Source organism: Panthera uncia, assembly GCF_023721935.1.
Source record: "Panthera uncia isolate 11264 chromosome A1 unlocalized genomic scaffold, Puncia_PCG_1.0 HiC_scaffold_17, whole genome shotgun sequence".
In the NCBI taxonomy this organism is placed as follows: Eukaryota; Metazoa; Chordata; class Mammalia; order Carnivora; family Felidae; genus Panthera; species Panthera uncia.
Genome location: NW_026057577.1, coordinates 91,351,605 through 91,365,232, shown reverse-complemented (window position 1 = coordinate 91,365,232; position 13,628 = coordinate 91,351,605). Strand labels below are relative to the sequence as shown.

Sequence of the window (13,628 nt, the reverse complement as noted above, 5' to 3'; positions counted from 1 at the left end):
CTTCCGACAGCCAACAGCGTTGGTTTACATTGTGGACTTGGGCAAATGTCACTGGAACCAGAAACTTCTTGCTGGAGGCACACAGTCTAAGGTTAGAGGTTATGTGCACCCAGGAAGCCTCTGAAATTGAATGCCAAATTATGTGCATGGAGGGTGGGTATTTTGGGGGGGACAGAGGCGCATATAGCTTTCATCACCCTTAACAAGGACCATGACCCCTGCTCCCGACGGTCACAAGGGACTGCCTTGGAGAAGGGGTGGGCTGTGGGAAGAAGGGCCCAAGCCTGGCCCTCGGATGCCACTGCCCAGCTTGGCGGCTTCGATTTCCTCCACTGGAAAATGAAGGTGGTAAAACCATGGTTGTCCCACAGACTAAATCAAATAAACAGAGGCACGTGCCGGCACGTAACAGGGGCTCAGTAAAAGGCTGCTTGTGAAAGGAGGGGCACAGAATAGACCGCTCTCCCTTTCCCTGTGGAGCGGAATCTGCTGACAATTTCAGCCAGAATGCCATCTGCTGGAAGCTGCCAATGCTGGAAGCTGTCATCTCGGCGGCCAGAGAAGCTGGAGTGTTGCTTCCTGCTGTCCTCTTGGTGGTAAATGCCATTTTCTCCGGCTCTTTTTAGATCAATGGAGGGACTGGGCTGGGGTGATGAGCGGGGAACATTCAGGGGGTGGCACAGTGCATATTGGGGACGCTGCTGGGATGGCTTAAAAATGGGCCTCTGCCCTTGGTCACCAAGGGAAGGTGACCCCAGGGTTTTCAAGAGGCCTTTCCTGGCCAGGATCACCACTAGCCCGCCATGGACAAACATGTCCGGATGTTTTCCCCCAGACCCACAAGTAGATGTCTCTGGTGTCAGAGGACATCGGAAACCCTTCCTTGTCAAAGGAACGAAGGTGGCTGGAGGGATCAGGTGTTTAGTGAACACCTACTGAGTGCCAGGCACTGTCTGATGAATTTACCTCACCAATTCAAAACTCCTCACAGCAGTCCTGCAGGGCAGTAAGGACTCTCACCAGTTTTCTAGGCCTGGTTGGGGAGACCCAGAGAAATTAAGCATGGACCTTACAATCATCACGCAGCTATGAAATGACAAAACAGAATTTAAACCCACATCTGTCTGCCTGCAAGCCTGTGTTCTTTTTCACTGCCTCTCAAACTGAGATTTAGAAAAAAACTCTGGGAGAGCTGGAGGTGAGGGCTCACCTAGGAGTTGGGTCTGCTGCCTCCCACTGGGAAGGAAATGTTTAGTGATCATCTACTGTGTGCCAGGATTTGTGCCAGGCTCTCTCTATGCTCTCATGGCCCCTCAGCAGCCCAAGACAGGGGTCTAAGATCACACACCATTCCAGATGAAAACTTGCAGCCCTGGGAAGTGACCTGACTGCCCAGGGACCCAAGGCAAACGAGCAGCAAAGCACAGGCTCGAACTCAGAGCCCAGGAGGGGTGTTCTAAGGCACTGATGCGGGAGGACCACAGAGCCACCACCAGAACTGCTCTTCTGTCCACCTGTCTCACCAAAGGACTCATGCAAGGCTGGGGGGTTGCAACATTTAATCAGAATAGAGTCCCGTCCTCCCTAACCATCCACAGCCACTCAGTGCTCACCCCACACCCAAATCTCTGGCCCATGCGTTTAAAGTCCAGGCATTGCTTCCTTGATGAAACGCTGGAAAGACCCTCCCCTCTGACCTTGGCGGGGCTGGAGCAGCCTTTGGTCAACTGTGAGGCTGGGCCAGGACTGTTTCCTGCTCCCTCCTACACCCGGGATGGGCTGCTACAGAGGTCTCCTACTTCACAAGACTCCCTCTGCCCTGCCTTGTCCTTAGAGTCCCCAGGTCCGATTCCTGGCCAGAAGAAGAGGGGGCTCACTGGCCATAGGTGGCCCCCCTCACAAGCCGGCGGGTACTCATCCTTCCATGGAAGGAAGGGGGCATGGGGCCTCGTCCTGGCAGAAGGTTTTTTCACCAGTTACAGCGTGCCCATTTGAATCTGGTCCTGGCAGCTAGGAACCTCTGTGCCCACAGACTCAGCCATTTGGGGGAACAGCTGAAGTGATCCCCAGGAGGGGAACGGTGGGGGACATTTTGGCCCTCGATGGAATATTCTGCAGCCATGAAACACAAGCACTGTGAATGCTCAAGAGCCATGGGGGGGGGCAGGGAGGAATGCTTTTTATGTAATGCTGAGTTAGAAAAGAGAAGGCAGGAAGCAAAACTGGATGGGGGCTCTGATTGCAACGAACTTGGAAAAGGTGCTCAGTACTTCCGCACCACTTATGGAAGAAAGCTGGGACAGGAGGAAGGAACGCTGGTTTGGAGTCAGACATTGCTGGGTTTACGTCTCAACACTGTTTCTTGCAGCCAAGGGAAGTGTCTCCACTGCCTGGAGCTTTGTTTTTCACCTCAACAATTCTGCAGGTGAAGATTCATTTGGAGAATTAGCCACAACCCCAAATGGAGAACATCTGGCCCAGGCCACAGCACACAGCGAGGGCACAGCCAATGGTCCTTACGTGGATAAGGGCCGGGCAGGGCCGATGAAAAATGCCGTGGGAGTTAGGGTGTGAAGGCAGGGAGAAGGGAGGGATTTTTCTCATCCTTGCCAAACTTTCCATAATGTGGCTGTGGTGTTTACTGCAGTAATTTAAGTGATAAACTTCAGTTTTTCCGTCGACCTCTCTGAACTAGGATGTTCTGCAGGGCCCCTGGGGCCCATCCACACTGACATTTTTTCTCTTTCTTGGAGAAGCCACTTTCCCCGAGCCAAGCTAAAAGCGGACGTTGGTGTACAATTTGGAGATTGCTTATTACTGTTCTTTCACCTTAAGCATTTTCTATTTGCATAAATAACACATCCTCTTTAGACACTTTTTCAGTCTGGTCTTTCTGCCTCACGTCAGGGCGCTGGCCTCTGAGGGGGTAGAAACAGTGTTTATCCCTCACTCCCCGAAGGAAGCTGGATCATTTAATCGAGCCTAAATGAGTCTGTAAACTCCGCTGGTCACTTGGCTAGATTTTGTCCTAACATATAGTTGGTTTTACAGGAAACTTCCCCTTGTGTGTCTCCCCAGCCAGCGTTCATTTCAACCGCCAGGCCACTCTGACTGATTATCTACGTAAGGATTCCCAAGCTGTTTTGCAAAGAAACTCTCGGATTGAGAGACAAGGCTGGGAAAACAACAGCGATGGCAGGGGAGAGAAAAATAATCACATAACAGTGGCTTGTGGTCTTTGGTGCTCAGAAGGGCTTTTGATCTGTGGTCCTATTTAATGTTTCCTGGAGTGTTTGCCAGCTATGGGGACCTTGGGGAGAATTCGGCCTGTGGGCACTGGAGGAAGCTGCAACCCAGAGAAGCTGAGCGGCTCACACAAGGCTACGGCATGCATGGAGGATGCAGGCTCTGTGGTCCCTGAGCTGCCTCTCCTGACGGTTTACACCTGGTACTTCCCTTATCTCATTTTTGTCTTCCAAAAAGCTCTCCAGTGGGCCCTTGCTCTTATCCTTGTGGTTCTGGAGATGACCCACAGTCTGGCTCTGGGTTCACCCTCCTCACTGCCTTGGGGGCCCCTCCCTGGCAGGCTGTGCTGGCCTGCTCTGCCGAAAGCCCTTCGTGGCTCCCTTTCCTTCAGGTCTCCCTTTCCTTCATGTCTCATTCAAGGTTACGGAGGAACTCCTATCAATCAAGGAAGTTTGGGCTGCAAATATGAGAAACCAAGCCAACCCGGCTTATAAACAAAAGAGGGCTCTCCTTATCCTCCTCGGGTGGAAGTAACCGTGACATTGTCTCCTTTATCAGAGGTGGCCTCCCCAAACCCCTACTGAACTTCAACTTGGCAGGCCCCTCTCCCTCTTTGGGCCCATTTCCCCACCCGTAAAATGGGCTTCTCAGAGAGGATTTCTGAGGTCTGCTCTAGCTCTAACATAATAGAGGCAACAGTTGGCATTTATCAGGTGTCTGGTAAGTGTCAGGCCTCTGTTGAGCATGGGGGGGAAATCAAAGATGAAATGGAAAAGCCCCCGCCCTCCAGGATCCAGCCCTGGTGTCTTCCTCCCCCTCCTTACCACCTCTCCGCCTCCCCTTTAAGTATCCATTATTTGTCTTATTTATTGCATATATTTTATACACCCAAGGCAAGTATATTGAATGTGTCGCATTAAAACCTCAAAACTCCAAATCTCTAGGACCAGAATCTGACCCCTTCTCACCACCTTTACAGGTCCTCCCCACCTCCCGATGTCAGCCATCATCATCTCTGCCTGGAATAATCCAGTAGCCTTTGTCCTCCCCAGCTTCCTTGCCTGCCCCTCGAGCAGTCCCCTCTTCACACAACAGCCTAGCAGTCTCACCTCTCTGCTCTAAACCTCCAGTAATGTCCCTCTCCCTCGGAGTAAATTAGTTAAGGAAGAAACAAGCAGCAACCATGGGATCTCCTCCCCACCTGCCACCCCCTCGCGGCTCCAGCTCTGCTCTCATTTGCTTCCACCTCCCCTACTTGCTCACACCATCCCAGCTGGCTTCCTTGCTGTTTCTCAGCCACGCCAGCACATTCCCACCTCGGGGTCTTTGCACTTGTCGTTACCCCTGCCTGGAACGCTCTTCCTGCCTGGAACGAGATACCCTCGTGGCTCACTCCCTTCGCCTCAACTCAGAAGTCACTCATCAAAGAGGCCCTCCGTGGAAGTGCTAATGCTTCGTTCTTCCCTGCTTCTTTGACTACGTTTTTCTCTGTAATGCATCCCACCAGGTAGAGTAGGTTTTCCTTGTTGCCTAACTTTGCTTCCCCCGCCCCCGGAATGCCCATTCCATCAGAGTGGGAGCCTCATCCCCCATGGTAACTGGTTGTATTTCCAGTGCCTAGCATATACGAGGTGCTCACTGAACATTTGTTGAGTGAACGAATGATTTAAGTCCCTTAAGTTTTTTTTTTTTTCTTATGCAGGACCTTGGCTTCATTTCTTATACTTTCTTCTGTGGATCTGTGGCTTCTGTTTGGAGGGGGGCCTCCAGCTTCCCAGCATGGCTGTCTACCTCCGTGACTGGGGCATCCCTCCCCACAGGCTTGGGGAGGGGAGCCACGGCTTGCCTGCCTCATCATCGCCTCTCCCTCTTCATTTTCCCCAGTCCTCACTCCCACTAGGCTCAACATTAATGAAAGCCCAGCAACGTGCCCAGAGCACAGTGAACCCCGTGGGTGGGTGTGGGACGACTAGTCCCTGCAGTGGATTCTCGTTCCCCGGAATGGCTGTTCTTCTCCCACGTCTACAGACCATTGTGTGCTAGGGGTTGCCTGCAATTTATAAGCACTTGCCATGAAAATTGTACTCAGCTGCTGTTGTGAATGAGAAGCAGAGACTCGTGCAGTAATTACCCACCCCACCATCTCCCAGGCTTCCAGAGCCTCGCAGGAACTGCCCCTGGGATGGAGGACAGGTGGGAGGGATGAAGCTCCCACCTCAATACTAAGCCACCTGGGTCTGTGGCCAGCAACCAGCTCCTTTGAAAAGAGACCTTCCCAAGATTCTCCAGGTCCCCTGGGCAAGATTCCCTTAGAGATGAATCTTGAAAGGTGCATGTTCTAGAAAAGCTAACCTTGTTTATAAAGAATGCCTTCATTTTCTGTGGGTGAATGGGAGGGGAAGTCACAGCATCCTGGCTTGGGTTTCCTATGGAACCTCAGTATTCTGATCATATTATCACATTGTGCCAGGCAGTATTCTAGGAACTTCATCCTCATGACCTTTTAGCAGCTGTGTGGGTTAAACAATGTTCCCATTTTACAGGCAAGGAAACAGGCTAAAGAAGTGACAAGATCTAGTGCATGTCACACAGCCAGGAAGTGCTTAGAGAGCTGGGATTCCAGGCTGCACTCTATATTGCCTTTTATTCTATTGTCAGGGGAATGATCCCAAGACTGCCTTCTTTCTATTGCCTTTTCTGCCTTGCTTTTGAACAAAATTTGCACAGAGAAAATCAGCCAGACCCCCACTACTCCCCTAAGAACCCAAGGCCCCAGTTGCCTTTGGAAGGACTCTACAGCCCAAAAGTGGCCCTTGGAGGAAGCTTCTAGATTTGGAGATTTGATAGGGACAGAGAAGTCACTTGACCCCAGTCTGGTTGTTGTGACAAATTCATTGGTGTTGGCCCTACTGGGAATGAAACAGCTCTGAAAAGGTTTTCACTACACACACACACACACACACACACACACACACACTAAGCCTCAGTTTGCTCATCTGTGGAGTGGGTATTGTGACATTGTGTGATAGTCCTAGGTAGGCTGGCGGTAGCTGGAACCTTCCCAAAGTTTATCAATTACCAGTCTAATGAAGATAGACTTTAAAATGGCAATGATTATTAAAAGTAGAATTGGGGCCGTGAAAGTTCTGAGAGGCCCTAACCCTGCTGCCTGTCTCTTCCCGCAGACCCGAGCCCGCCGGCACGCCTCCTGGCCACCCGCCCATGCTGTGGCCCAGGGCCGGAACGGCGCCCGGTCCTAGGCGAAGCGCCGCGCTTCCACGCGCAGGCCAAGGGCAAGAACGTGCGACTAGATGGCCACTCGCGGCGGGCCACCCGGCGTAACAGCTTCTGCAACGGCGTCACGTTCACGCAGCGGCCCATCCGACTGTATGAGCAGGTGCGGCTGCGCCTGGTGGCAGTGCGCCCGGGTTGGAGCGGTGCACTGCGCTTTGGCTTCACGGCGCACGACCCGTCGCTCATGAGCGCCCAGGACATCCCCAAGTACGCCTGCCCCGACCTTGTCACGCGACCTGGCTACTGGGCCAAGGCACTGCCTGAGAACCTGGCGCTGCGTGACACCGTGCTGGCCTACTGGGCAGACCGTCACGGCCGCGTGTTCTACAGCGTCAACGACGGTGAGCCGGTGCTCTTCCACTGTGGCGTGGCCGTGGGCGGCCCGCTCTGGGCGCTCATCGACGTCTATGGCATCACGGATGAGGTGCAGCTCCTCGGTAGGTCACGGTCTGGACCAAGCAGTAATTCTGTGTGCATGGATGTGTATTTCTTTCATACTCACAAACAGGAAGGGCTTACTTTGCCAAGCCTTATTCTAAGCAGTTGACGCATTTTCACTCTTATTTTTTTTACTTTTATTTTTTTTTACCACAACCCACCATCCTCATTTTACATATGGGAAAACTGAGGCACGGAGAGGTTAAATAACTTGAGTTGCAAAGCCAGGACTGGAACCCACACGGGTTGGGTCCAGAGTCCATGTCCTGGCCCAGGTTCATTCAGACCCCTTCATTAGGTACTTGCGCATTTACTCATTTTTTTTTTTTTTTTACCCATTCCTTTGCTGATTCCTTCTCTCCCTGTTCATTTGCTCACTCAGTCATTCACTCACTTATGCATGTGTTTGCTCGCTCACTCATGCATTCAGTCATTAACACATCCACTTACTCAGCAATCAAATTTATGGCCCAGTCCTCGCACATCTACAGTGTCCACTGCCAGGGGCTCAAGGTCCACCCGGGAGGCAGGCAGACAAGACAGGCTAGGCCTGACTCTAACAGAGGAGGCATCCACTAATGCTGAAATCTGGTGGTGAGAATTCCTGGGCGTAGAAACCCTTACCTTGAAACTTTTTTTTTTTCTTTTAAAATGATTTAAAAGTCACATAATGTCAAAGTAACCATTTTAAAGTGTACAATTCAGTGGCATTCAGTTGGTAACCATCACCTCTAGTTCCAAAACATTTTCATCACCCCAAAGGAGACCCATATCCTCATTCTCCCCTACCTCCAGCCCCTGGAGACCACTGACCTGCTATTTGTGACCTCAGCTCTTGAACTCACAGGTTACATGTGAGCCAGCCCAGCCTGGATTTCTGGGGCAGTAAAGGGAGATCAGTTTGCTCAGAGAATCTGGACGTAGCCCTATGTGTCATTTACTTGCAGGGAATACACAGATCTCAAGTTTGAGTTTTGAGAGACTTATACACCTGCCCATAACCCAAGAAAGTTCCCCTCTTTTGGAAGCAGCCTGTGTTCTGATTTTTTACCACAGATTAGTTGCACTTATTCTGGAACTTCATATAAATGGACTCATAGAGTATATATGCATTTCTACCTGGCTTCTTCATCAAAGCACAGTATTTTTGAGAATCATCTATGTTGTTGCCATGTAAATCAGTAGTTTGTTCCTTTTTAAGTGCTGAGTAGTATTCTGGGGTATAGATGTACCCTGGTTGGTATATCTGAATGTCTGGGCTGTTTCTGGGTTTTCTGCCTTGCACCTTGAAGGAACGAACACTCCAGCCCGGGATCCTTAGCCACCACTGCCACCCATACCACCACTGGGCAAGGAGGGAAAATGCATGCATCCCGGCTGTGCCCTCCTTCCAAAGAAGAAGGAAGGCAGCAGAACTTCTGAGGATAGGCTTGAGGGGTACCTGGGTGGCTCAGTTGGTTGTGTCCGACCATTGATTTCAGCTCAGGTCATGATCTCATGGTTCGTGAGATGAAGCCCCACATCGGGCTCTGCTGATAGCAAGGAGTCTGCTTGGGATTCTCTCTCTCTCTGCTCTTCACCTGCTTGTGTGTGCATGAGCGCTCTTTCTCTCTCTCAAAATAAATAAATAACCTTAAAGGAAAAAAAAAAAAAAAAGAGAGGGTTGGGAGTCACACAGACCTCTGTTTTATACCTGGCTCTCAACTTGCCAGCTGTGTGGGCTTGGCCAAGTGACTGAACCTCTATGTACCTCAGTTTCATCCATAAAATGGGTTCATGGTAGCACCACCTCATGGCATTGTTGGCAGGGTGACACGATATATGAAAGGGATACAGCTCAGTGCCTGGCACATAGAAGATACTTAAGAAATAACATCTAAGAAATCAGAATCTCTGCCCATTTGCATGTAGGAGGAAGCACATGTCTGAATTCCATGCTTAGGCAGACCAGACTATGAATAGCTAACCACCCTGTAAGCTGGGACCTTACTTGGGCATTTTAACCATATTCCCCCACACTCTTTTCCATGGAAGGTTCTGCATTTCACCTCCAGGAGACGTAGATTTCTAAAGCCTCCTAGATCTCCTGTCACTCTTTTTTGGAGTTCTTTATTCCTACAGAGCAGAGAAACAATCACTCCTCATTCACCTGCTCCCTCACATAGCCCATGTGTTGAGGTAACAGCCAAGAAATCACAGTCACCCAATAACCAATGCAAATGGCTTGGGGTTTTTTGAAAATACAAACTGGAAGCAGCCTTTGGTGACTTAGTGAATCTGAATAAACCTGTGAGGAGTCATGGACTCTTCCCCCATTCGCCTAGCAAACTTTTATTGAGCCCCTCCAATGCCTCAAGCCCCATGGAGGAAAAGGAGAGAGCCCCCCCTGGAACACTGGTATAATGTGGTAGACGTGAGTCAGTTTCCTTATCTTCAGGTAGGGCCTGAGATGTGCTGGTTGATAGGAAGCACCTGTAGTACAGGTGCCCCAGGACCAGGTTCACAAGTGAGATTCAAAGGAATTCCATCTCTGAGTGATAGGAGTCCAGGTGGATTTCATGTCTTTATACCTCTATGAGTTACCTTTAAAAATATATATATGTGTGTGTGAAGAGCTTATGGTGCTTTTACAATCAGAAAGGGAAATAAAGTTCTTTTTCTTTCGGAAGGTTATAGGAGATAATGGGGAAGTTTCTAGCATGTGATCAAGGCTGAATGTTTCCTTCCCAGGGGAAGAGCAAATTGACATTGGGTACATCTGGGTAAAGGGATTATGGGTGATTCCCTCCCCCCACCACCACCAAAGTTACCAATGATTCATGATCAGAAAAAAAAAGTTATAATGAAAATAAGCTAAGCTTTCATGATTTTTTATGGCTTGAGCTCAGGCAACAGGTACCCTACTGTTGCCAGCATGAGGAAAGGCAACATGAGAACCACAGAAATTCCACCATAAATGGGATCTCCCTCTCCCAATTCTTGGGTGAACTGAGCTTTCTAATGGTGGTGTCTAAGGTAACAAGTAGATAAACACAAGGGAGCCAGTGTTTGTGTAATCCAGAACTCTCTGATTTCCTTTTCCTCACAAGGAATAAGGAGGTGACATAGTTCCTTTAGAGACTGTCAGCTGTAAAACTCCAGAATAGAGATCCCCTCACCCCTCCCTCACAAGATTGAAAACCAACAAATGAAAGTGTCACTGAGTAAGGTTGTCAAATTGAGCAAATAAAAATACAGGACACCTCATTACATTTGAATTTCAGAATAATTTTTTAGTGCAAGTATGTCCCGTGCAATATTTGGGATATACTTTAAAAAGAATGTTTTTCTGAAATTTGAATGTCCCTGGGCATCCTGTATTTTATCTGGCAGCCCTCATCTGAGAAGCATCCTCCCGGTCTTGTGAGGTAGGAGGACCCTTTATTTGCCCTGGAACTTGACCTAAAGTGAAGTCTGAGAAATAAAAACCTTCATAGGCTTCACATAGTTCTCTTACTTGATGGAATTATGTTCCTAGCCCAGCTTCTTCCTGCAAGGATGGGGGGTGGGGAGCGGGGAGGGTCCAACTGCAGCAGAGAAAAGCTACATCTATGTGACCAGACCCTGGTGTGCCTACTCTCTTGACATTCTCTTTCCTCAAAGCAGGGTGATTTAGTCCTTTTAGATAAAGAATTCAGGACTCAGAGAAGGGAAGTGACTTGCCTAAAACAACCAAGCTTGTGAGTAGCAGAGCCAGGATTAGAACCCAGGTGCATCCATCTCTGTGGTTCAGGGGTTCTCAGCTGTGGCTGCACATGGTGATCACCAGGGGCACTCTGAAAACCCCACCTACCTATCAGCGTGCACCAGACCAGTTCAATCAGAACCTGTGGGAGTGGCCCCCAGGCATCTAGATTTCTTAAGGCTCTGGTTGTGATCACGAGAGTCCCCTTTGCACTGGTGCCTATTCCTCTTCCCGGCTGGGTGCCAAGTTGAGTTCTTCAGACATGCCAGTTCAAGGCATGGTGTCATCACTGGACCACGAAAGCCCCTTCTCGTTTCTTTTCTGCTTCATGCCCAGCTGCCATTCTATACTCCCGTTCACCCCATCCCCTGCCCAGATAGGCACCACTCTGGTGTTCAGTATAAGTCCTTGGATGTATCTTTAAAAAATATGTATAGTTTCATATGTATATATGGATGGGACTGTACTAAGAATCTTACTCTTTTTTTTTCCACTTGCCCCATTTTCAGATTTATCTGTGCTGCTGTGTATCTGTCTGGTCCCTTGTTCCCTAGCAGCTTCCACACTGATGGACTAGGTGCCACCAGGTACCCGCATCCCTCCCCACCCCCAAGCAAACTACACTGCAGTGCCTTCTCCCACAGGGCTGCATTGTGGCCCTAGCGTTTACCAAAATTCCCCGGGGGACAGACCAGGATGGCCTTGCTGGACCTGGAGCAGTCCCATCCTGAGAACCTGTGATTTCTCTACTCCTCCGAGCCAAAGAGAAGGGGCTGAGCCCAGGCAAGTGACTTTCTGTTGAATTTAGTAGTTCTTAGACCCATGAGAGGAAGGTTTGGCCAGGTTTCCCCCTCCCTTCCCTGGCTCCTCTGAGAAGCTCGTTCCTGGAGCTCTGGAATTAGGCCCCATGCTGTCCTGAGGCAGCTCTGTCCCTCTTTTAGACACCTCAGTAGTGGTCACTGTCACAGCCCCTTTGTCCTTCCTCTGCCCAGTGGTGGAAGGCTGTGGCAGACCAAATAAGCAACACCAGTCTAAAGCCATGGCATTGAAGGCTGTGTTGTCAGAAACCTTAGTGGTAAGTGGCAAAAACCGGTTCAATCTTGCTTAAGGAAAACAAGATGTCTCATGACTGAAAATGCAGGGGAACACCTGCCTGTAAGTCTGGCTTGATGCAGGAACCCAATGAACAGCACCTGAAATACTGACCTGCCTTTATTTCTTACCCTCCTATCATCTTTGTTAGCATCATTCTCAGCTGAGCTCTCCTTTGGGGACCGGAGGTGTGGGGGGGGATGGGCAGGACACCAGCAGCTTCAGTACCATGTCCCACCATAATAAATCCAGCAGGAGAGCTGCTCTCCCACAAGGTCTAGCTGAAGTTCAAGGTTTAGACTCCTTGCTCTCCATTGCCAGAAGGATGGGATAGAGTGGCCAAGGCCTCCTTCTCAAGGTAATCTGTGGAAGTGGGAGGTGGGTGTGAGGCAGTTCCCTCAGAAGAAAAGCTGGGTGCTGGAACCAGAAAAGGGGTCAGATGCCATGCAACCAGAAACAACAGCTCTGTATAGGCCTTGCAGGGGAGTAATTTACCCTTGAAAGCCTTGAGCCCCGTCTGCCAGCTTTACCTGGGTGTTATCTTCCAGTCCTCATAAGAACACTATGAGGCAGGAAATAGCATCACCCCCCATTTGCAGATCAGCATGGATGGATAATTTGGCCAATGTCACCTAACAGTTGGTGGTACTAGAGTTGGTGTTTATTGTGTATTAGTGTTATGAACAAAGTGTTTGACAAGGACTTGCATTTATGGATCCAGATGCAGGGCCTAGAGATCAACTGTACCACCCCATGCTTCAAGTGAGGAAACTGAGGCCTAGAGAGAGGCAGGGACTTGCCTGAGGTCACCCGGCTGATAAGTGGTCATGATAGGGAAGGGGGTTGGGCTCAAGACCCTGGGAGTTGCCTCAGCACGGGACCTGTGAGCACCCCACATCATGCAGAGGGGGAATGGCTGCAGGTGGCTACATCCAGAGCCTCACTGGGGAACAGCACAAAGTAATTGGCTTTTACAGTTAATATTTTCTTTCCAAACAGTCCAGGCCAGCACCCACCTCCCTGCCCCAATAGTAAGGCATTTGCCTGGCAAGGTGGCCTGAAGGATTGTCTCCTTTCCGAGTCTGGGGTGAGATCTTCAGTCTGTGGCCACTGGCATATCCTATTAGGGACTCCTGAAAGTCTACTCTGTGCCAGGCACAGTGCCAAGCACACTGTTATACCACAGATCTACCATTAACTTCCCCACAGGTCTATGAGACAGGGGTGAGGGTCCTTACATTGCAGATGGAAACTGAGGTCACATCCAGGACTGGCCAGGGTCCAACAGGTCTGTCTCTCCTGGTTCAGTCTTCTTTGCTTGGAAAAGCATGAGTTCAGTGGCCCACACACCTGGCATTCACACCCTTTTTTGTTAAACCCCAACACCCCTGCCTTGCTGCCTGCCCTCCTGTGGCCAAGACTGAAAGAGCTCTGCTCCTGTATCCTCCTGCCTGTTTGGGGACATTGCTCCTATCATTTCTCCCTTTCTCCAGCCTCACTTTCTCTCTCGCCACAGGATTATTCCCATGAGCACACAAAAGAGGTCCAGTAGTTTCCATTAAAAACAAAACAAAAAAACGCCCTTGACACTCTCTTCCACCAGCTACTTTCTCATTGCTCTTCAGAGCAAAATTTTCTTAAAAATATCTATATGCCACCCTCTCCACTTCCCTCTTCAGCTCATCCCAGTGATCTGTATTTAATTTTAAAAGTTTAGGGTGAAATTTAAAATGCAAATAGAGGTCCACTTTCTTTAATGTACAAAGTATGAGGAGAACCAGTAGTAAATTATACATTTGTTTACACCATTTACATATATACATATGGTCAGATA

General features: G+C 49.7%; 1 protein-coding gene across 1 annotated transcript in view; it reads left to right on the top strand.

Annotated features, from left to right (window-relative positions):
* The window catches only part of NEURL1B (neuralized E3 ubiquitin protein ligase 1B), a 35,136-nt gene that overhangs the window by 11,773 nt on the left and 9,735 nt on the right, over positions 1-13,628 (top strand). Inside the window, exon 2 of the mRNA XM_049648685.1 lies at positions 6,432-6,977. Within this exon, the coding sequence (XP_049504642.1) occupies positions 6,432-6,977 (546 nt within the window). The remainder of the gene's footprint in view (positions 1-6,431; positions 6,978-13,628) is intronic.